At 38.5% G+C, this 25,429-nt stretch overlaps 1 protein-coding gene across 1 annotated transcript in view; it reads right to left on the bottom strand.

Moving 5' to 3' along the window:
* The window catches only part of SYCP2 (synaptonemal complex protein 2), a 96,030-nt gene that overhangs the window by 17,545 nt on the left and 53,056 nt on the right, over positions 1-25,429 (bottom strand). Inside the window, exons 18-32 of the mRNA XM_006839299.1 lie at positions 24,365-24,522; positions 17,976-18,045; positions 17,156-17,213; positions 16,507-16,640; positions 15,796-16,235; positions 11,717-11,843; positions 10,883-10,920; positions 8,209-8,279; positions 8,057-8,114; positions 7,532-7,587; positions 6,498-6,555; positions 5,545-5,710; positions 2,288-2,313; positions 1,657-1,827; positions 349-544 (exon numbers count right to left, since the gene is read on the bottom strand). Of these exons, the coding sequence (XP_006839362.1) occupies positions 349-544; positions 1,657-1,827; positions 2,288-2,313; positions 5,545-5,710; positions 6,498-6,555; positions 7,532-7,587; positions 8,057-8,114; positions 8,209-8,279; positions 10,883-10,920; positions 11,717-11,843; positions 15,796-16,235; positions 16,507-16,640; positions 17,156-17,213; positions 17,976-18,045; positions 24,365-24,522 (1,827 nt within the window). The remainder of the gene's footprint in view (positions 1-348; positions 545-1,656; positions 1,828-2,287; positions 2,314-5,544; positions 5,711-6,497; positions 6,556-7,531; positions 7,588-8,056; positions 8,115-8,208; positions 8,280-10,882; positions 10,921-11,716; positions 11,844-15,795; positions 16,236-16,506; positions 16,641-17,155; positions 17,214-17,975; positions 18,046-24,364; positions 24,523-25,429) is intronic.

Here is a 25,429-nt window from a genome sequence, read left to right as displayed (position 1 = left end):
GACCCTGCTTGTATTTAAAATACTGGTGGCATAGCTTTCAGAATCACAGCAACTCACAAGGCACCACAGTAAGACAAACTGAGAGACGAGTGGTGAGAATATGTATTAGACATTTCTTATACTGAAGTATTTCAAACTTCCTAACATGGAAAACTTCATTGTCCTAAGAACACTGACTCATCTACTTAATCAAAACTAACTCACTGGCATTAACCTGTTTAAAAAAATGAAGTTTTGAATAACTATCATTTTAAATATAGCTTCCTCCAAATTATTTTTGAAATTGTACATTTGCTTAAATTATTGAAAATTATTGAATATTCAGCTAAAGAAAAAAAAAGTTGATACCTCTCATGACTTCTATAGACAATGGGCTCCCAGATGAAGGGGAAACCTCAAGGCTGCTTCTGTTCTTTGTCGTGTCTTCCTGTATTGATGACTTCTCCCATCCTTCTGGTAGTCCCACTGGTGTTTCAGCAGGGAAAGCATTCTGTGGTTTCTTTGGCTGCTTCATGGTTTTACTTCTGGAATGAATATTTTCCTCCTAAATGTATCAGTTTCAAATTATATTTGAATATAAATAATTGTGACACATATTACAATCTCTATTACAATAAACATTTATTAAATATCTGATATGCAAATACTCTCTTACTACATACAGGCACAAAAAGGGCTGAGGAAAGACTACTATACACAACTAGTATACACAAGAAGGCATAGACAACTTCACAAGAGTGGGATTATAATAGGCATCATGAAAGATAAGGGTCCAGAGGAATCCTGGTATGTCACTGAAGCATAAGCACAGGACTGCTAAGCACGAGGTCCGCAGTTCCAACCCCCATGCTGTCACATGATATGAGGTTATACCACGGTTTGGGTCAGATGCACTTTAGTCCTCAAACTGACATCTCTGCTCTTGAACACTTCAAAGAGGTTTTGTGCAGCAGACTCGTCTAATACAATACATCATTTGATTTCTTGAGTGCTGCTTCAATGAATGTTGATTATGGATGTAAGCAAAATGAAGTCTTTGACAACTTCATTATGTTCTGTATTCATCATGATGTTATTTGTTGGTCCAGTTGTGAGAATTTTCATTTTCTTTATATTGAAATGCAATCTATACTAAAGGCTGTGATTTTTTATCTCATCAGTTAAGTATTTCAAGTCCTCTTCACTTTCAGCAAGGTCATGTCACATTGCTAGTATTATATGACTTTATTAAAAAGCCTTTTAAAAATCAGGGTCTGCGTATATGGGCATGATACTAAGAGATGTGCATAGTGAGGCAGTGTTGTAAAGGAGGAACTTCAGGTACGAATAGTTTTGTTTTCATTCAAGAGAAAGATTCAAAGCTTCCTAACAATTTTGAAAAGGTCAAATCATTCTACTAGCTACAAATATATTATACCAAAGTTATAATTTCTTTAGAGTCACACATCTGTTTTATAATAGTGATATCAACTTTAAAAATTTAACATTTATTTTGCCCAAGGACCAATTTTTAGAATTAGTCCATAAGTTTTCTCATATAGCAGAAAGTCTTAAAAAGAAGTAGCAAAGTAATTTTAACATTTGAATTAATATATTATGTATTTAGTATTTTTTAAAGTCTATTAGAAATTATTAATCTGAATTGTACCTATTTACCTTTGTCAGTAATTTCTCTTTAGATGTATGTGAAAATTCTGTTTCACTCTCCGATTCTGAATTTGAGAGATCTTTATAATTTATTTTAGTTTTTGCTGCTCTTCGTGGAAGTCTGGGTCGCCCATCTGAAACTGTCTCATCTACTTTTCTGATGATATTTTTGCTGGGTATCTTTAGGAGAAAAATTCCTGAGTATTTTTTACCAATATTTGAAATACAAGTTTTTTTTTTTTGCTATAAATATGCCTCTGTGACAAAACATACACAAAATAATCACAGCAATAAAAAATGTTCTTAATTCATACCCCCTAACCCCCAAAAACAAGACTGAATTTTACTGTCCCATTTCAAGTATCTTTTCTGCCACTTTGGATCCCTGTCATTGCATCACTAAGATAACAAATTACTAATTAAATTTTTTTTTAAAGATATAAAAATATCTTTAATCATAGACTAAAACTATTTCAAAATAAGGCCAACCTGGTTCAAAAAGACATAAAGTGTGCAGAGGCAGGAACAATTATGGAAAACATCAGATAATAAGAAAAAATTCTGAGATTATACATGAATTATTCTACATGATTTAAAAAAAATTTTTAAAGGGGTTTTGAACACAAACATCTTTCTTTACCTCTTGTTCCATTTCCAAGGATGATCCTGCAAATCAGAAAAGGTTTATCTTTTCAAATAAGAACTGGCATTAAAATTTATTAGAACATTTCTGCAAATATAAATGGAAAGGCTTAAAGAAAAACAATTGAGCTCTTTCAAAAATTTAAATTTCAAGACCACATGAGGCTAAGCCAACATTGATACCTTGTAAAGTTTGGTATGCTATCAATGACTAATTTCTGTTATCTCATATTACAAACTTTTCAAACATACAACCTAAGTTATAAAGTTAACCTCCATGAACCTACCATTTTAATAACCAGATTATGAATAACTTTAAAAACACTAACATATGGAGTCTTGGTGTGGTGCCATAGGATAAGCACTCAACTGCAAGGTTGGTCTGAACCACAAGGTTCGTGATTCAAATTCAGCAGCCACTCCTTAGAAACCCTCTAAAGGGTTGCTATGATAGGAACCGACCTGACGGCACTTAGCAACAACAACAACAACACTAATATAGAGCACCTCTAATGCCACCCTTTATACCACTCGTGAACAAGAGGTAATCACTATCCTGAAATTTCTGTTTTTTGTTCTCTTGCTCTAAAAAACGTAAGATTTCATTTCATAGGTATGTACACCTAAATAGCAGTGAACTTTATATAGTACTCTGTCCTTGGCTTTCTTGTTTACCCACCATTATGCTTCTAAGATTTATCTGTATTATACAGTATAGCTTTCGTCCCATTCCTTCTAATATTTCTGAAGCCTAAGAAACGGGATTATGCAAGCAAAGAATGCAAAGCACTGATGGAAAGGTCACTGATGTAGATGAGCAACAAAGCAGCTCACACATCCTGACTTGTATTCATTCACAGGTTCGACTTATAAGAATTTACTCCTAAAGTATTACAACCATTAATGTCTGCCCCAAAGTTCTAATGTTTTACTTTGTGATATACGCCTTTATATTTACACATCCCTGCAGGCATGTGAATCGTATCTCCGTCACCATCTCTAAATCCTCTGTGCTACTTCATATTTCTGTCCCTCTTCTGGATGACCTTGCTGTCCCTTTTATAAGTGATGTTCCATTATTTTTTTAAAATGTTTTATTGTGAATTATGTGATCATTTACATGGGAGAACATTAAGTTTACATTCATCCTATCATATATCGTTTCACTGCCATGGTCACAATACATCATCAATTTTGTTTTAAACTACCACTCTTTCTTATCACATATAGGTCACCACTTAACTACAATAAAATCTGTTTCTCTTTAAACCAACATAATTTTAATTGAAATGCTCCGAGTTTTCTAGTGCTGTGTGTTAATGCACTGGACTGCACAGTCAGTTTGAACAAGGCCGGCGATTCAAGCTCACCAGCTGCTCCTCAGAAACCCTCTACAGGGTTGCTATGGGTTGGAACTGACTCGATGGCACTTAACAACAATATATAAAATCTTTGTGCTGAAATTGGGATTAAGCAATTTAAATCATATTTATCCCTAGCAAAAAACAGATAGAGCCTCTAACTTATAGACTGCCTCAAAAGATTTACTATCACAAAGAAGCAGCAGAAAGAATGTTAAGAAAAATATTTTCTGGAAGACTTAGGGAAAAAAATTCAAAAACAAAAACGTTCTTAATCACTAGTGGACAAATACTGTGACAAATATAGAGAGACCAACAGTTGTTATTAGTACTTACCAGGGGCAGGAGGGAGGAGAAAGGGGGAGTCCTGACTTAGGGAGCAGTGAGTATGTTTATGGGGATGGGAACTGGAGGCCTGTACAACATGATGAATGTAACCAGTGTCATTGAATTGTCCATGTGAAATATTTGAATGGGCAATGATGTGCTATTTAGATTTTTTACAAAGAAAATTTTTGCTTTCCTTTAGATCTATTTTTATTATATCTATTTTGTTGTTAAGTGCCAACGAGTTGGTTTTGACCCATAGCGATCCTGTTATAGGGTTTCCAAGGAGCAGCTTGTGAGCTTGAACCACCAACCTTGGGGTTCAAACCAACTTTGCAGTCCAATGCATACACCCACAGCACCACACCAGGAGTCCATTTTGCATCTATATGAAGTCCAAAAAGTTTGTGTAAAACATATGGAGTCTTTCCCCAGAGCCAAAGCTCTGAATTGGGACTAAAAGCCTCCGAAACGGGAAGAGAATACATTTCTGGTTGTTAACTTGGGCATTTCTAGCAGCACTAGAGAACAAAGACACCCCTCGAACATGTATTTTTAAACTTGTGTTGGTCATGGCAGATACTTACATTTTGTATATAGTTAGAAGCAGCTTAATGTCAAAATCTGAACTTTGGTTTTGTTTTAAGATAATACTCCAGACATTATTCAGTTGTTGTTAAGTGCCGTCGAGTCAGTTCCAACCCATAGCGACCCTGTATAGGTTTGCCAAGGAGCAGTTGGTGAGCTTGAACCACCGACCTTGCAGTTCAAACAACTATGTAGTCCCATGCATTAACCCAGTATGCCACATTGTTCAGTATAACTAATTAAATAAATACTGAGCTATGAGTGGGCAAGGGGTTTGGTGGTACTGTGAGAAATGCATGGGATTGCTAACCACAAGGTTGGCAGTGCAAACCCACCAACTGCTCCTCAGAAACACTAAACAGGGTCAATGTGAGTCAGAACCAACCTAACAGCACTTGACAAAAACATGAGTGGACAAACCCTAAAGTATGTCATAAACCAAAGATTATGAGAAAGTATATTTTGTGTTCCTAAAAAGTCTAAATTAGAATCCTGGTGTGGCACTGTAGGATAAGCACTGGACTCCTAACCCCAATGTTGGCAGTTCAAGCCCACCAGCTGCTCCCTTGGAAATCTTCAAAAGGGTCACTATGAGTAAGGCACCAACTCAGTGGCACTTAACAACAATAACAAAGGTTTAAATTTGGGGGGGGGGGAAGTAATTAACTTTCATTATAAAAGAAAAACAACAAAATGGCATAAAAACTACACTGTTACCATGTATCTACTTTCACTCCATTGTCCTATTCAAAAAGGATGCGTTCTAAACACTGTCTATATACAAAAAGATACTTTCAACCAACAAAGCACTGTGCTGATAAGTTCCTTCAAATTGGTTCCGACTCACAGTGACCCAGTATAGGGTTTCTGAGGAGCAGCTGGTGAGCTTAAGCGGCTGACTTTGTGGTTCAAACCAATCTTGAAGTCCAGTGCATTAAAGTAATCATATGTGGCATTTCTTTAAAAAGCAGTTCCTTACTTCGTCTCCCACTTTGATGTTTCTTCACGTGTTTCTGTCTGCTGTAGTCTATTAGCTGTGGTTTTGATTTTGGTTCTCTTAACCAGCTAATATCAGTCTTGCTGTCATCAAATCTATTATCTGTTTCATTATCACTAAAAAGATGCTTCTTTTTATCTGTCATAATCTATAAAAGAAAAAAAGGACTCTTTTAGTAGATGGAAACAGTGCATCTTATGTTATGCAAGGAAAGTTACTCCAAAAATAGAAAAGACGAGTTTATTAACCTTCTAATCTACACAGTAAGGAGCTCTGGTAGCATAGGGGTTTAACCTCAGGGTCAGCAGTTTGAAACTACCAGCTCTTCTGGAGGAGAAAGATGAAGATTTCTGCTCCTGTAAAGATTTGCAGACTTAGAAATGCTGTACAGGGTCGCTATGAGTCGGCACGGACTCCATGGCACATAACCACCAACACCAATCTACAGAGCATTAAGGAGCTATCCAAGAAAGGCACTCCAAAATCCAAGTCAGAAACAAAGACTTAGATTTTGTAGCTGTTACGTTAAATCAAAACTGCTTATATTGTTAGAATAAAAGCAGCTGCTGTCTACCGGATTCTGACTCCCAGTGACCACTTATGTGTCAGAGTGAGACAGCCTCCAATTTTGTTTCCAATGGCTGAGTTTTTGGAGATAGATCACTAGGCCTTTCTTCCAAGACATCTCTAACCTTTGGTTAGTAGCTGAGTGGGGAACCACTTGTGCCATCCAGGGATTCTTTGTCTATTACTAAGAGATTACAAATAGCGCAAAAATCATAAGAAAAACCACAATGGGAACATGGGCCATCTCACAGAGTGTGAAAAATAACCACAATGCTTTCTGTTTTCCAGTTCTGTTTTCGTCTTTGGCATTAAAATATGATGAAAAGAAATGCTGTTCTTAATAGGTGTATTTGGTTATTTTGACTTACTCTTTTATCTTTTGTTTTGAGAGAAGGTTCAAGTTCATCCTGATTCCTTGAGTCTACCCTAAAACAAAAATATGTGTAATGTTAAGATACCTTTAAATTTATCTTAGGTAGCATGTACTCGACAATCTTGCACTCTTAGTAATTAACTATATGGACCACTGATGTAGTACTACAGGATAAGCACTGGACTGCAAACCATAAGGTCGGCAGTTCAAATCTACCAGCTGCTCCTTGGAAACCCTATACAGGGTCAGAACCAACTTGACAGCACTTAACAACAATAGTTAACTACATAAAAATTCTGGTCAAACCACTTGTCCTCTCTGCTATTGTTAGGTGCCATTGAGTTGATTCCCACTCATAAAGACCCTGTGTAGGGTTTTCAAGGCTGTAAATAGCTATGGGAACAGAAAACCATCTTTTTGCCACAGAGTGGCTGGTGGTCTCAAACCACCAACCTTCTGGTTTGCAGTCTAGCGCTTATCCTTCAGAGAGGTATCACGCTCCCTTTAACCTCCCTTGTTGTTGTTGTTGTTGTCAGGTGCCATTGAGTCAGAACCAACTCATAGCGACCCCATGCACAGCAGAAAGAAACAATGTCCCATCCTGGGCCAACCTCACTACCGCTAGTTAATTATAAAATATTAAGGGTGGATAAATCCTGGTATGGCGCTGTGGATTAATGCACCAGACTGCAAAGTCATTTGAACTGCACGGTCGGAGGTTCAAGCTCACCCGCTGCTTCTCAGAAACCCTATACAGGGTCGATATGGGTCAGATCCAATTCAATGGCACGTAACAATACATCTTTTCAGATATAAAAAAATATATACAATATTTAAAGTGTACAGAAATAGCATTATTAAGTAATCTTTAAAAATAAATGCTAAAGTCACAAAGGGAAGCAATCATGGCAGTAGCATTTTTCATCACTATTCTCAAAAAGACAGACTGGAATAAGGTAGCTAAGCAATGAAGGGATATAAAGAAGTAAGTGCATTATAATCTGAATTAGTGATATTAAAATCACTTACAAGTTTACTGAATTATCCATACAGGCTTTTGTACTTGTAGCCTGGAATTCCTGGATCTATATTGTGAATAAACATTTAAAAAAAAGCCAGAGCTTAGTGTCAAAATAAGGTAAATAAAAATGAAAAGTAAAATGTAGTTCTTATCAATAAATGGAGTAAAAATGTTAACAGTAAAATTAAGATTACTTAAGCTAGTACTATAGAATAAAAAGTAACTGGGAGCAATTAATTGTTTCCTATTTGTTTCATCAATAAGGACTGTGATTTTCATTATAAAGTAGTCTGAATCATGTCTCCCCCACATCATTCAATTTTCTCTTTCTTACGCTAAAGGATTTGAAAGAAAACAAAATATTCCTAGGTTGGTTATCCCAAATACATTACTATATATATATATATATATTTTTTTTTTTTTTAAGTAAAACATAGCTATAAAATGATGCAAATCTAAAAGTATCTCTTTAATATTAAGTACATAGTAAATACAAAAAAATAAAACTGCAATAACTATGGTTTCCAGCTTACTCCAAGTTTTATAGTAGGTTCGTCAGCTCCATTCAAATTAAAATTGTAAACATCGTTCCTATAATAAAAAGAAAAGCATTAACTTCACTGTATATTAAATACAGTCTCTCTAAGTATGAAGAAAACAAAAAGATTTATGAAAAAGTACTTACAATGGACATTCAGAAGTAACATTAACCAAAGTGGTCTTCAGTTGTCTAAAACTTTTTTTCTGAACCTTTTCCTGAATACAAAAGACGTTTACATAAAACCATTCAAACTTCCACATTACTATACTTGACAAATAATACATGCAATTAAGTTTTCATATATATTGCCAATGATAAAAACCTGGCTTTTTAAAATTTTCCTAAATGTAATTTCAATTAAAATATAAAGCAGTCATACTTATTTGAAAGCATGATTATTACCTAAAATAGAAAATATGATACAATGCTGATACAAAATGTAAGACCCTTTATCCTTACCATTAAGCAGCTCTGGTAGTATAGTGGTTATGAGTCGGGTTACTAACTAACCTCAAGGTCAGCAGTCTGAAACTACCAGTGGTTCCGTGGGAGAAAGATGAGGCTTTCTGCTCCCTTAAATATCTACAGTTTCAGAAATCCTATCCAGTGTTGCTGTGAGTTGGAACCGACTCCTCGGCAAATAACCACCACCACCACCATCCTTATCATCATAGGTCATTGTTGTTAGGTGTCCTCAAGTCTGACTCAAGTGACCCTGCATCAGGTCTCTGAAACTTTAAATCTTTATGGAACAAACAGCCTCATCTCTCCTATGGAGTGACCGGTGGGTTTGAACTGTTGACCTTGCAGTTAGCAGTCCAGAACTAATACAACAACAAGAATTTGCTCATCTAGGAGACCTCAAGGGAAGTGGTCGGGTCCTCTTAGGGCAAACCCCCTTCCAAGACTAAGACTCAATGAAAATATACAAGCAGACATGCACTCTGACTTGTCACTATGTTGGTCACCAATAAGAGAAGTGAGGGAAAAACAGCAATGAAGCGGCGAGCTAAGCCCTACAATGTTCAACAGACTCCTGTGAACCCAGGTGGAGACCTGGTTGGCCAGCAGTGTGGCAAGACCTGGGGACTCCTGGGCCTAGAGTCAGTGACACAGTCATAAAGGACTAGAGTGGAGAGTGTAACATCCAGCTGATAAGAAGTGTGCATATGCACAAGAACACCCACACTTGCAGCTAATACCCACTTGACATGGTTTCAATGGCTGGATGATCAGAACTCAACTAGAAGAAGAAAGAAGAGGAAAAAAAAAGTAATCTGATACAATTTGATGAACTTGACCTACACCTATGGATGCGGCAGCTCAAAAGAGGGAACAAATCATTACAGCGAGGATCATTCCCACCCCCTTGATACACAGGGTAGACAGGGATGAGCAACTTGGACATTGGCTACCTAAAATGGGGGAGCTACAAAGGCAAGAAGTGACTGGCTTACAGGCTTTCAAGAGGGAACCTAGATCCAGAGGGCATGGAGGAAGGTAGCATCTCCACTGAGTAGTATCCAATCTGCCTGGGAGGGTCTGATGAAAGGCGATGGGGATAGCACTCATGTGGCACAATAGTGAATAATTGCTATCAGGACTGACTGTGAGGGTTGGAAATGTAAAGGTAGTCATTTTGTAGCAAAAGGAAGGAAGTGGTTGACTCTGCAGTCCAGGAACGGCTGCGGTCCCTTGGACCATCAAGGGAGAAGAGTAGCCTGCAGGACCCTACCCAGAGAAGCAGTGGTGCCAGAGATGGAGGCAGAGAATATGATGTGGAGAGAGGGAGTGGCTGGGACTCTAGACCCAGAGAAGAAGAGGGGCTGTGTGCTGATGACCGGAGGGGCAGGCTTGCAGGGTATATACCCTCTTTGGTTGACTGTTGATGCATGGAGGGGACTGTAACCATGGCAATGAAATGATATATGATAGGATGAATATAAAGCTAATGTTCTCCCATGTAAACTATCACATGTTGTTGTTGTTGTTAAGTACCGTGGAGTCGGTTCAGACTCATAGTGACCCTGCACAGGGTTTCCGAGGTTGTAAATCTTTTTGGGAGCAGAACGCCTCATCTTTCTCCTGCATAACTGCTGGTAGTTCCGAACTGCCGGCCTTGAGGTTAGCAGCCCGATTCATAACCACTACGCTACCAGAGCTCCTTAAACTATCACATAATTCACAATGCAACATTTTTTAAATTACATAAAAGCTATTGCCAAACTCTAGAGATTAGAAATTAGAACTAAAGTAGGGTAGCAGGGGTTGGCATAGACAAGAAGGGTAAGATTTGAGAACTTACAAATAAAGTGGAGGAGAGGAGAAAACCAAAGACGGATGCTAGTTCAAGCCCAATGAATAGTAAATGTTTTAAACATAAGTAGAGATTTCAGAAGGATCTGACTTGTGAGAGAGATGGAGATCGGGACATATCCCAAAAAGTAAACCCACAATATTGTATAAATATTGGTATAGCACTATAGGATAAGCACTGGACTGCTAACCTTATGTGTTATTGGTTGAAACCAATCAGCTGCTCCTCAGAAACTCAAGACAGGGTTGCTACAAGTCAGAACCGACTCGACCAACACTATATAAACAGTGTGCTTAGATGTGTAAAAGAAGACTTTCTTTGAAAAGTATAACGAAGGCTAGGGAATTCTTTAGAGAACACTCTACTAAACTAGTGGATTGTTATACCTGATGATATTCTGCCTATAGCTAATCTAGTTGTTACCTACTGCTTTTCTATGAGTGTTTACAGTTTACTAGCACCGAGTTTGACTAGAGGCATAGTTAAATCAATGACACTTACCTTACTGAGGTGTACATCTGATCTGTTTGAAAAACCACGATAAAAAAAGTTGTGTCAAAATTTAAAAAGCAAATTATCAGTAGAATATTTTTCATCAAAGTAATTTTGTATAAGGTAAACATATCTGTGTCTAGATTTATATTTAATATGTTCTAATAACTACTGATGCTTCCTCTTTGTTCCCAACCTTTGCATTGAAAGGGCATGGCTCTTTGGTAAAGGTCATTTTTTTCACATCATACAGGAAGGCCAGAATTAATTTAAATCTCAATAACCTTCAGAAACATCCCCAACAAAGAATATATATTTACTACAGCCTCGGAAACCCTAGACAGGGTGGCTAAGGGCCGGAACCGACTTGACGGCACTTCACAACAACAACAACAAAACCTCGGAAACCCCAGACAGGGTCGCTATGAGTCAGAACCAACTCCACAGTGTACCGCCATCACCACCATAGCATATAAAAACAATTCAGCTCATTGAAAACCAGTTCAGCATTTAAAATATATTTAGTTTTAATCATTATATACTCAACAAATACAACTCTTAAATGTCTATATGCTAAAGATTTTTGAAATGGTAAGGTGCATCAACATGGCATTTGCTGTAAAACATGATCTAATACTAGAATGACCAATCTAGAATTTCAAATTTAATTCCCTTCATGTATAACTTAAGCTTCTACTATTTAAAAAAATAAATAACAGGTAACAGTGTACTTTCCACTGTAAAGTTAAAGTATTTTAACATATGTTAAAAACTAATTTTTTTAACTCTAAAAAATTTAGTAATAACTGACAAATTTTCATGTATAAAATTTAAGAACATACCTGTCAACCATAGGCTCTTTTAATTTTCTTACAGATTTTCTGTCATCTTTTGCTTTGTATCGCTTATTAATTGGACTTATCAAGGATTGTGCTGCATCAGTAAATCCCTTCTCTCTTGAATTTTCTCTCTGAAATAGTTTATAAGTTATTTTAAAAGTCTAAACCCTCTACCATTTAACCTTTAAAGGAAAGTACAGGCTAAAAAGATTTCAGTAAATTCTAGCTCTCTGTATATCTGTAGTATAGTGAATTATTCAATATCTCTTCCAGCCTTAGTCTTTAACGCCTACCAAGCAACCCTTTTCCTGACAGGTCTGAGTAAGAATAGGTGGGAAAAGATACTGATAGGATGGCATTATTCAGCTCTGGATATTAACAGAGCTAATTGGAACTGTTAAAACGAAGGTAGCATAGGTATAAAATAAGCCATCTCAAAAGCAGGAGGAGAATCTCACTATCATTCAAGAAGAGTCAGCAGTAGAACCCAAGATCTCTGCATATTGAAACTCCTTTACCCAGGGACAGAAAGCAATGACACCCAGAGGGGGACACAGCAGCAGAAAACCAAGCATCATAGTACAAGACAGAGTCAACGTCCTGGCCCACAGAGCAAGTACAGCTAAGGGTCTTGGGGCAGGAGGCTCACTTGTTGAGTACGGTGCCTCTAGGCACCTAATTCGGGAGTTACAGGTGCTGATCCCTGGAGCTAGAGCTGAACACCTTTGGCTGAGATTATGGGGGTGTGGTGTGTCCTGTGGGTATTTATCAGCAATCCTAAGAGCTTTGTAACACAGCCCAGACAGAGAGAGGCTTGCTTGTACACACAGCTGATGAGAAGCTGTCCTGAGGGGAAGAACTGTACATGGACCATTTCTGACCCTGCACTGTAACCTGTTAACTTTCCTAATAGAACTTGTCACTGTGAGTGTGATGTCTTAGTTCTGCGTGTCCACTGCAATGAGCAATCACACCCAGCTGAGAGTAGAGGACTATGAGAGGAATGGTTGGTGCCATACTGCAATATTCCCAAAGGGAAATAAAAAGTGTTCTTTCCCTTTGTGGGTATTGTTTTAATGATGGTTAGTGTGATGCTGGATTGGCAAAGCGGCAGCATCAATGGGCTCAAGCGTGGCAACAATTGTAAGGTTGGCCCAGGATCAGGCAGTGTTTCATTCTGTTGTGCATAGGATCACTATGAGTCGGTATCAACTCAATGGTACCTAACAACAACAAAAGTGTGGTGCTATGGTTTAATGCACAGGACTGCAAAGTCGGTTTGCACCGCAAAGTTGGCCATTCAAGCTCACCACAGCTACTCCTCAGAAACCCTATAAAACCCTATAAAATTTCAATGGGTTGGAACCGACTCAATGGCACTTAATGACAAATGAAGCCTATGTTTTCAGAACTTGAAGTGTACAAGAGGGCTTCAAAAAAATTCATGGAAAAATCGAATTAAAAGATAAGAGAATTTTTCCATGAACATTTTGAAGTCCCTCTGTAATTGGAAGCAGCTTGGGGAATCATTCCAATTGAACTACAGAGGTTCTGTTTCTCTAGGTTGATCCAGTGACTAGAAAGAGGCTGAGACATATGACTGTGTTCCTTAGAGGAGGAACATGATCCATGGAAGTAGCAAGAAACCTCGCATCATAATCTAACAATGCAGGGAGTGAGGCTGTGAAAGATGGACGAGAACTTCTGAAAACAGGACATTGATAAACAAACCAGAGCAGTGTAGATGGGATGACTACATTTCTGTGCACTCAGAGAAAAGGAACTTCTGTGAAATGATTCTAAAACTTAAAAAAAAAAAACTGTTTACAATTAAAATTAAAGGGCAGATTTGGTTTCAGCCAGAAGAGACCATACTTCCCTTGGACCCTGGGGAAGCAACCATACAGCTAAGACTTGGAAGAAGAAAGAACAACGCTCTAAGAACCATGAAACACATGATCCAAGAAGAGTAGATGGCTCAAGACAAATGAAAACAATGTAAAGTTGTACAACAATTATAAATTATTAAACTTCATTTGCACACTGAGGTGGTTCTGATGTATTACCAATCCTGTGGACGCTATAGCAAAGAAAGCCTGTAAGGGTTTTACTCACAGCAACCCTACAGAGCAGAGTAGAACAGCTCTATAGGGTTTCTGAGGCTGTAAACCTGTACAGTTGTTGCTGTTAAGTGCTGTCAAATCGATTCTGACCCATAGCGACAACAACCCTGTATAGGATTTCCAAGGAGCAGCTGGTGAGGCATTAGCCCACAGCGCCACCCCAGGACTCCTGTACAGTTGTTGTTGTTGTTGTTAAGTGCCGTTGAGTCGGTTCCGACCCATAGCGACCCTGTAACAGGGTTTCCGAGGGTGTAAATCTTTACGGGAGTAGAAAGCCTCATCTTTCTCCCGCGGAGCGGCTGGTAGTTTTGAACCGCTGACCTTAAGGTTCACAGCCCGATTCGTAACCACTACGCTACCAGAGCTGTACAGTAGTCGGCCTCATTTTCTTGTTTTTCCCACTGGTAGGTTTGAACTGACCTTTCCGTTAGCAACACTTAATCACTGTACCCCCAAGGCTTCACTCTTCTCTTGGGAAGTGTAAAAAGCTAAGTTATTGCCAGGGGAAAGATAAATGCAGTTACTTTCTTAAAAATCTGCATCTTGATAGCAATCACAATAATGTATGGTCACTGCTAAAAAATGTTAAATTTTTATATCAAATATGGTGCTAACAACGAAGTGACTGGTTTACAAGCTTTCAAGAGGGAGTCTAGTTTCAGAGGGCATGGGGAAAGGTAGAATTCTCCACTGAGTGGTTTCCAACCTGTCCAGACAGCGCTGGCGAAAGGAGATGGGGATAAGACTCTTGTGGTTCAATACTGCAAGTGTTGCAAATGTCAAGGTAGACGTTTTGTAACAAAAGGAGGGGAGCAGTTGATCTGGCAGTCCAGGAGTGGAGGACCCTGGGACCATCAAGGGACAAGAGTGGAGTGTGGGATCCTATCCAGAGAAACAGAGACACCAGAGAGATGGAGGCAGAGATGATGATGGCTGGGGACTCTGGACTCAGGGAGGGCGAAGGGCTTGTGGGGTATGCCCTTTGGTTGTTTGAATGGTTGTAGATTCCTGCGTGCTTCAGTGTACATCCAGAAAAAAAAAACAACAAAAAAAAAAACAGAGGGAATGGAAGCAAATGGTGTTGAATGATGATGTACGGAGGGGATTGTAATCATTGCAATGAAACGAAATACAATAGGATTACTGCAAAGCTGAAGTTCTCCCATGTAAACTCTCCCCCAGTTCACAATAAAAACTTTATATATATATATAGTCTACAAAGATGCTTGAAAAGTCGTCTTTTCTACCCTACCTGTATCCTTTCTTGAAAATGTCACTGTGGCTTATTACGTGTATCCTATAAATGCTTGTGGTGCCACTCTGTGTAAAGCTGTGCTAAGCAACACAGGAAAACCAATGCTAAATGTGATTCTGTATGGTAAGCACTGGACTTCAAAACTGGAGGAAGAGGAGTATTTCTGCTCCCACAAAGAAGTGCAGACTTGGAAACCCTATCTAAGAGTCACTGACTTGGAAATGATAGCACATAACTCTTTAATGCAAAGCGATCTCTAATAGAAAGTACTGTAAGAGATGTACACAAACAATTCAGTATTATTATTGTTGTTAAGTCCCGTCAAGTCGGTTCCAACTCCTAGCAGCCTTGTGTAGGTTTCCTAGGAGCAGCTGGTGGGTCTGAAACCACTGACCTTGTAGTTAGCAGTTCAGTGGTTAGTCCACAGCACCAGACAAGGTCAGATAAGCAGCAGGACAGAGTGGGAGGAACCGAAAAGGAGACAAGGAGATTCAGGTTCATTCTATCCACTCTCCAGTGCCCATTTGCCAAATCCCCTTCTATTAGGACTGGGCAGTAATGAGGTGCACTAAGCCCAGCTACTGAATTAAAGAATGAGGTGTTACAAAGTGAAATCTGTAGCAATCAATCAATCCTCTTTCACTTCCTTATGTTATTAAGTAGGCATATTATGGGTATGTAGAAACCCTAACACTGACAACTCACCAGGTTTTTTTGTTTCAAGTCACAGGAATTAACGTCAGAAGTCAGTTTTGTCTCTGGTTTTCTATGACTTTCCACAGTTTTTCCAGGAGAAGAATTTTTATCACAAACAGCAGTCTTCACGTCTTTTGACACTATATATTTTTTCCTATAGATCAGAGATTCTTCAACTGTCTTATTTAGGAGCACCGATTTAAAAGTCGTTTCAGATTCCACACGCCAATCACTCTGTTTGGTATGTTCAGTACTTGTCTCCTCCAAATGTTTAGGATGACTTAGTTCTTGCTGATGGCTTCTTTCACAAATGTCTGCTTCCACATTGTCTGCTTTGTTATTCAGCACTATTTCTTGTGTAGTTTGTACCTTTCCTGTTTCTTCAGAATTATTGCCAGATAGTGAAGAGGACAGTTTTTCTTTAGTACACTCTTTGTGGGCAACAAGATCTAGTGTGAAAACAAGAAATAAATTCTTATTAAATTTACAAACTGATAAAATGTAAAATTTGATTTGAGGAAATTAACTATTATGTAAAGAGAAAACAGCTCGGTAGCGCAGCGGTTACGAATCGGGCTGCTAACCCCAAGGTTGGCAGTTTGAAACTACCAGCTGTTCTACGGGAGAAAGATGTACAGCCTCGGGAACCCTGTGCAGGGTCGCTATGAGTCAGAACCGACTCCACGGTACTTAACAATAAACAGAGTAACGAAGTTTCACCTGGATTCAATGTGGTTTTTGATGAATAATTTACTCTTCGGTTATTACAAAGTTGAATATTGGTTACAGGTGTCCAACATGCCCACTTGGACTGTGTTTTATTTTCACAGATGTTTTGTAAAACACCAGGTAATCTAGAAAATAATTTCATTTGCTTAATATATGACACCAAATATTAGCTTCTGACTCTGACTTATGGCCTTAATTTTTATCCAGTAAATGTTTACTGAAAGCAATTTGTTAACAGTCAAGTATGGAAAAATGACGAAAATTAGAATTTATCACCTAATTAATCAGATTAAAGATTAGAAAAAGGTACCATTGCTACTACTACCTTAATATCTACCTAAATATATCTTATATAGCCTGCATATTATATTATACATTTGAATTACATTTGTTCTCATTCACATTTTATTTTAAAAATCTCATTCACTTTAAGAGTCCTTTTGAAAGAATTATGTTGGCTGCTATGTAAAACCCACTGGACAACTCCCCATTGCACTATTGTAAATAGTCCTTGAGAGATGGTTCATGCTATAGCCAATGCTCTATAAAAAAAATATATAAAGGTCTTTTCATTTAAATCAACTGCCATCTAAAAATAGCAACATATGTTAAATGATCTGATGGGTTTTGGGAAACTTACACAGGTTTATCTTTTTTTACCACTGCTTGTGAATCAGGAGCAGTATCCTGGAACTCAGCTAAATAAAACAAAAATAATATAGTTTTCATTTGGGAAGGGCAGTTGGGAAGGGCAAATATGGATAGTTGTAGTAGAATTTTATTAAGGTAAATGTATTGGGAGTTCTGTGGCGCTGTAAAATAAGCACTGGACTATTAGCCTCAAGGTAGGTGATTTAAGCCCATGAGATGCTCCTTGGAAACCCTATACGGGTCACTGAGTGGGAACCAACTTGATGGCACTTAACACACGTAGTGGGATGAATGGACCGATTGCTTCTGACTCTTCCAGTAAGGCCCAAACTTTTTAGGACAGAGACTGTGTGTGTTACATTATCCTTGTAATCCCAATTACCTTACGTAGTACTGAATACATTATAAAACCTTTATATCAACAGAAACTGGTGAAGCGTGGAGAGAAATACATATATTTTAAAGTTCTTGTTGTTAAGTGCTGTCGAATCAGTTCCGACCCATAGCAACCCTGTAGAGGGTTTCCAAGGAGCAGCTGATGAGCTTCAAGTGTCAACCTTGCAGTTCAAAGCACCTTTGCAGTCGCGCGCATTAACCCACAGTGTCACACCAGGACTCATTTTTAAAGTACTTGTTGTTAAGTGCCGTAGAGTTGATTCCGACCCATAGCGACCCTGTATAGGGTTTCTGAGGAGCATCTGGGAGCTTGAACCACTGACCTTGCAGTTCAAACAGCTTTGCAGTCGGGCGCATTAACTCATAGTGTCACACCAGGATTCCTAACCGACATTAAATTAAAAAGTACTTACTAAAATTTTGGTTTGGGAATTCGTTGTCCTCGCTTTCGGTTCTTTCCACATCATTAGCTGTTTTCATATGCTAGAAACACAGAAGACATATTAATGTAAACCTGGGGTGAGCCACCATAGGCAACTTTATAAAGTCACAGAGTATTAAGGCTGAAACTTTTCTAAAATAAATCTGCCTTGCTGTTTAAGACGGGGAGTATTTCTGCCTATTTCATGAATGTTATATCTATTTTAGAATACTGCCTATCATAAACATATACACATAAAAATAATAGTTATTGCAGATAAGGAAGCAGAAAATTCTGAGCTAATTTTCTGACCTTATCCATCACTTATATAATAATTTCATTTTTGTCTGGTACTGGTAATTTCTGGAACCTCCCAGGCACATCTGTAGCTGCTGACCTCAGAGCCTGCATCTATTCTGACCACCTTTTCAACAAAGAATGTTGAAGATTCAGAAATTAAGAAGCATTGAATTATTTTTAATGTTTGGTTATTGCCTAAGTTAACTTCTTGTCTGAAATTTCCCACTTGTCACAAATACCCATTTAATTCCGCAAAATAAACTTGTCACTACTATCAGAAAGATGTATGTTCTTGTCTAGGACAAGTGCCCCATCCGTACTCAGGCTAGTTCTCCTTGATTTCACCACTGACTGTCCACTGGGAAAGAAGCAGTGCAGGAATGGACTTTACTTGTTACAAGGGCTACAAGGTTCTCCTGATCCTAATTAAGCACACATCTAGGATGCTTATCTTCCTGCAATAATTCAGAACATGCCACACAACGAAATTTTATGATCCTCTTGAGAGACAAATACCTAGACTCTTTCAACCATTACTTTGGCTAATTTTACCTGTATCTTCAAACCCTACCACCACTCATCCTGTCAGTTCATTATACTGTGGTGGCTTCCGTGTTACTGTGATTCTGGAAGCTATGGCACTGGTATTTTAAATGCCAGCAGGGTCAACGATGGTGGACAATTGTCATCTGAGCTTCCAGACGAAGACAGACTACCTTATGAATAACACTGGGACATGGTTAAGATAGCACCAAATACTGAAGCACTATGAATAGCACCAGAACACTGTCAGATAGAGTGCCAGAAAAGGAGACCCTCAGGTTGGAAGGCACTCAAAAGATACTGGGAAAGAGCTGCCTCCTCAAAGGAGAGTTGATCATGATGAGGCAAATGGAGTAAAGCTTTTAGAACCTTCATTTGCTGATGGGGCAAAACTCAAAATTAGGATAAAGTGCTGTAAACGTCCATTAATAATTGTAACATGGCACATATGAAGTATGAATCTACAAAAATTGGAAGTTGTCAAAAATGAAATGAAATGCATAAACATTGATATCTTAGGCATTCATGAGCTGAGATGGACTGCTATTGTCCATTCTGCATCTGACACTCACATGGTTTACTATGCCGGGAATGACAAATCAAAGAGGAATGGCGCCCCATTCATCATCAAAAAGAATATTTCAAGATCTTACAGTACACAATACTGTCTGTGATAGGATAATATCCATACAACAAGGAAAATCAGTTAATACAATGATTATTCATATTTACACACCAACCACTAAAACCAGTGATGATGAAATACAAGAAATCTACCAACTTCTTCAATCTGAAATCACTCAAACATGCATTGAAGATGTATTGGTAATTACTGGTGATTGGAATGCAAAGATTGGAAACAAAGAAGTACCAGTAGCTGGAAAATTTGGCCTTGGTGATAGAAATGATGCTGAGACTCCCATGATAGAACTTTGCAAGACCAATGACTTCTTCATTGCAATACCTTTTTCTCAGCAACATAGAAGATGACTATGCACATGGACCTCACCAGATGGAATACACAGAAATCAAATTGACTACATCTGTGGAAAGAAATGGTGGAAATGTTCCATATCATCAGCCAAAATAAGGCCAGGGGCAGTCTGTAAAAGAGACTATCAGTTGCTTATATACAAGTTCAGGCTGAAAATGGAAAAAATTAAAACATGTCTGCATGTGCTAAAATATGACCTTGAACACATCCCACCTGAATTTAGAGATCATCTCAAGAACAGATTTGACCCATTAGACACTATAGACTGATGACCAGAAGAGCTTTGGGATGACATCAAGAACATCATACAGGAAGAATGCAAAAGGTCATTAAGAAAAAAGAAGGAAAAGACCAAAATGGATGTCAGAAAAGATTCTGAAACTTATTTTCCAGCAGAGTTGGTAAAGCAAATGGAAGTAATCAATAGGTAAAAGAGCTGAACAGGAAATTTCAAAGGACAGCATGAGAATACAAAGTCAAATATTATAATAAAATGTGCAAAGACTTGGCGTTAGAAAACCAAAAGGGAAGAACACACTCATCATTTCTCAAATTGAAAGAACTGAAGCAAAAAATTCAACTCTTCGACTCGCAACACTGAAGGATTCTATGGGAAAATCGTTGGATGATGCAGAAAGTATCAAAAGAAGATGGTAGTTATACACAGAGTCACTATACCAAAAAAAAAGGTAGAATTTCAACCATTTCAAGAGATAGCATATGATCAAGAGCCAATGATACTGAAGGAAGAAGTCCAAAGTACACTGAAGGCATTGGCAAAGAACAAGTTGGCTCTGGTAAGTGATGGACTACGAATTGAAACCTTTCAACAAAGAAGCACTGAAGGCACTCACTCATCTATGCCAAGAAATCTGGAAGACAGCTACCTTGCCAACTGACTAGAAGAGATCCATGTTTGTACCCATTCCAAAGAGAGGTGGCCCAGTGGAATGTGGAAATCATCGGACATTATCATTAATGCTGTATTCAAGTAAAATTTGCTAAAGATCATTCAAAAACCAACAGAAAACATTGCATCGGGAGGGAACTGCTACAGATTCAAGCTGGATTCAGATGCAGATGTGGAACGAGGGATATCATTGTTGCTTGGCCGAAAGCAGAGAATACTAGAAAGATGTTCCCTGTGCTTTATTTACTATGCAAAGGCTTTCAATTACATGGATCATAACAAGCTATGGAAAACATTGCGGAGAATGAGTATTCCGGAACACTTAATTATGCTCATGAGGAACCTGTACCGAAATCATGAGGCAGTCATTCAAACTGAACAGTTTAAAATTACGAAATGTGTACACCAGGGTTGTATTCTTTCACCATATTTATTCAATTTGTATGCTGAGCAAATAATCCAGGAAACTGAACTATATCAAGAAAAACATGGCCATCAGGATTCAAGGAAGACTTATTAACAACCTGTGTTATGCAGATGATACAACCTTGCTTGCTGAGAGCAAAGAGAACTTAAAATACTTACTGATGAGGATCTAATATCACAGCTTAAGGTATGGATTGTACCTCAATGTAAAGAGGACACAAATCTTCACCACTGGACCAGTAAAACAATAGCCATATGAATGGGGAAACGATTGAAGTTATTAAAGGCTTCATTTTGCTCAGATCAACCATCAACACTCATGGAAGCAGCAGTCAAGATATCAAACGATGTATTGCATTAGGCAAACCTACTGCACAAGACCTCTTTAAAGTGTTGCAGAGCAAAGATGTCAGTTTGAGGACAAAGCCATGGTATTTTCAATCACCTCATATGCGTGTGAAAGTTAGACACTGAATAAGAAAGACCATAGAAAAACTGATGTGCGTTAAGTTGTTGGAGAAGAATATTAAAAGTACCATGGACTGATAAAAGAACAAACAAATCTGTTTGAAAAAGTACAGCCAGAATGCTCCTTGGAATCCAGGACTGCCAAGCTTTGTCTCTCATACTTTGCACATATCGTCATGAGGGATATGTCATGCTTGGCAAAGTGGAGGGCCGGTGAAAAAGAGGAAGATCCCCAATGAGATGAACTGGCACCGTGGCAGCAGCAATGGGCTCAAGCATAGGAACAGCAGTGAGGTTGGTGCAGGACCAGGGATGTTTAGTTCTGTCGTACACAAGGTCATTATAAAATTGGTACAGACTCAGTGGCACCTAACAATAACAACCCCACCTTTAATCTTTCTGTCGTTAAATAAAATCTAGTGGCCAACAAACATAGGTAGAAATATTCTTGATAGCCATTGCTGTTGCGTGCCATCGAGTCAGTTCCAACTCATTGCAACCCTGTATAGGGTTTCCAAAGAGCAGCTGGAGAGCTTGAACCACCAACCTTGCAGTTTAAACCTACCTTGCAGTCCAACACATTAACCCACAGTGCCACACCAGTGTTTGTTGTTTTCTTACTGTCTGAACTTTGCTGTTAATTTTGTTGTTTGGATTTGCATCTCTCTAATGTGCTGGGGACAGCATACACAGACCCTTGGTTGATCAGTGGCAGCCCCATTAAACCACCTCTGAATATAATCAGTTTAACCCAGATGCTCTCCTTCCTCCTGAAAGTATACAGGAATATTAAGAACAATGTAGCATTTTAGGTATGGATAAATGAAGCCCGGTGCCTGAGATCTTGCTCACAAACAAAAGTTTGCAAAGTGTACAGAGATAGCTTGGCTCTTTTCAGGAACCTTGCTTTATGTTATGTATCCTTAAAAACCGCACGTTGCTACTCTAGATCATTTAAGCCTAAAAGTTAATATATAACAGCTTGATTGAACCGTTTTTTTCTGTAAAAATAAAAATGTTATATTGTTAAGAAAAACTATGAAAATATCTTAAAGGTTGTTCCTGTCAATCATTATGTCCTGTTTTGAATGATTAATCCCATTTCAGTTCCATATCCTGTCTTAATCACATCCTCCCTTTGTGACATCCTCCCTGAGTGAATTACATCCTTCCTTTGTAACAAATCCCTCCCTAAAAAAGAGAATAAAAGGCTGAGGTAGAGTGAGTTCTGCATGCAATGCTGTGCAATGCTAGGCAAAATGTTTGCAGATCTGTCTACCTGCCAGCTTGCATCATAAAGAAAAAAAAATCTACCATGTGTACTTTTTTTTATTGTAATACCAAGTTTCCTTCCTTAGCTTTCAGAACACTTGTACACATTTATGAACTAATGCAATAAGAAAATTTAGTCTTCAACTTAGACCAGACCCTCAACATTGCCTAACATTTGCACTTATCCTTAGCCGTCTCCATGACTTCTTTCTGAGAAGCAATTTCATGTTTTCACTAGCCCTCCAACACATCCTCACCATTCCATACTCCTGAGAAATAGATGTTAGATGTTCCTCATCTACAAATGTATCTGTTTCTGATCCCTTCCTGTTGCCCCAAGAAATCTTTTCTCTCTTATGTGATCCCTGCCTCATCCTTTCAATGACCAGAAATGAATGCCCTTCCCACTATCCAGTTTGACTAACCAGTAACACTCACTATCACCCTCAGGAGTGTTTACTGACCTTCATCCAGCTATGGGATTAAGGCAGCTGCCCTTCCACTGGGGTTCCTTTGCATTCTCTAGTTATCTTAGGAATTTGTTTAACTCTCCAGCTAGGCTTTGAGACACCTGAGGACATTCATTATATCTAACATTTCTGTATCAGAGCCTTCCCCATACAGGCATTACTTTGTATAATCAAGAATGATGGCAAATTCATTTAGTCTACCAAATGTGTGAGTTATATTTAATGGACATTCATGTTTTATTGTCAATACAGTAAATGAGCTGTGTGTGAGTTGTGTGTACCTAGGATATAAAAGCAACAACAACAAAAAACATTTTCATGACCAAATTATTTTCTGCTTTTAATTTTTTGTTGATGTGGCACTGTAGGATAAGCACTGCACTGCTAACCACAATGTCTGTGGTTCAAACCCCAACTTGCTACTCAGAAACCCTATACAGGGTCACTGAGTCGGAAATGACTCAATGGCCCTTAACAACATTAACAACGTAAATCTGCTCTCAGTTTCAGTGTACATTGTTGTCGTTGTTATGTACTGTGGAGTCGGTTCCGACTCATAGCAACACTGTACAACAGGGTTTCCGAAGCTGTAAATCTTTATGGGAGCAGAAAGCCTCATCTTTCTCCCACGAAACAGCTGGTAGTTTCTAACTGCTGACCCTGAGGTTAACAGCCCAATTCATAACCACTACACATACTGAAATCTAGGGAAAAAATTGAGGTAATGTGGATTTTGATACAATGATGTGGGACACATATGTCGGAAGAGGACTCTGATGGTAGGATCGGTAGGATGAGGCCTGTTTCTTCAGATTCATACAGTTATACAGGTTCCAACCAAGTAGAAGCACTTTCCCAAGAAAGGCTAAAAATGTTGGTGGGTGATATATGTTTCATAGGTCACAAAAAGACTAGATACATTCACTATAAAAGACGGTAGTTCAATATATATTTCTAGAACAGCTATTATTTTTAAAATGCCTTTAAAGTAAAGTTACTTGGTGTGTATTGTTGCCTCCATCTCTTTCTTCAGATGGTTTAGATTTCTGTGGTACAGCATTATTCACACCATTTTCAGATGGTTTAGAAACACCAGGTGTCTCCGCAGAACTCCTCATTTGCAGCGGTGGTTTAATTCTCCCTCTTCGTTGCGTTGCTAAAAAAGGAAGACAACTAGATTTATGTTTTGTTTTTCATTTAAATTACTAATTGATATTATTGAGGCCCACCAGCCTCCTGGCCTTGCGCTATAGGGTATGCACTGGACTGTTTAAACCCACCAGATGCTCCTTGGAAACCCTGCATATGGTCACTATGAGTCAGAATTGACTCGATGACACTTAATAACTACCCTTTTGTCAGTGTGTTATGTCGTGGTAGCTTGAGTGTTGCTATGCTGCTCAAAGCAATGCCAAAGATATTTCAAATGCCAGCAGGAAGGGTCACCTATGGGGAATAGCTTTCAGCAGAGCTTCAAAATTAAGACAGACTAGGAAGAAAGGCCTCACAATGCACTTTCTAAACCTCATTGAGGAAAACCTTACAGATCACAATGGACTGCTACGTGTTATGGACTGGAAGACGAACCTTCTAGGTTGGAAGACACTACACAGTATCTGCAACAACTGCACTCAGGAACACCAATGCTCATGGCACAGGACTGCACAAGGCTCGGTTCTATTATACACACAATTGCCATGGTTGGAACTGATTCAATGGCAACTAACATTATTGAGGTACTTCTCAGGTAAGAAGACGAAGAAAGAAGGACCTTAGGATGAGTCTCAAGTGTTTACCTTAAGTAAAGTAAGTATGTATGTATGTAGGTATGGGTGCCATTTACCAAAACAGGAACTGAAGGGCAAAAAAAGACTAATTCATTTTTGGACTTAAATCTGAGGGGCCTGTTGGGACATTAGGAAAGTGTCACGTAGGTAGGCAACTGGATTTTTGTACGGAAAGTCAGTATTATATTTTTATAACCATTTTAAAAAGCTTATTTAAAGCCACTAGTAAACAGTACTGGGTCCTGGTGTGGCACCAAAGTATAAGCACTGGACTGC

Source organism: Chrysochloris asiatica, unplaced genomic scaffold (assembly GCF_000296735.1).
Source record: "Chrysochloris asiatica unplaced genomic scaffold, ChrAsi1.0 scaffold00023, whole genome shotgun sequence".
Lineage (NCBI taxonomy): Eukaryota > Metazoa > Chordata > Mammalia > Afrosoricida > Chrysochloridae > Chrysochloris > Chrysochloris asiatica.
The sequence above is the reverse complement of the archived record's forward strand: the minus strand, read 5'-3'. Positions and strand labels throughout refer to the sequence as shown.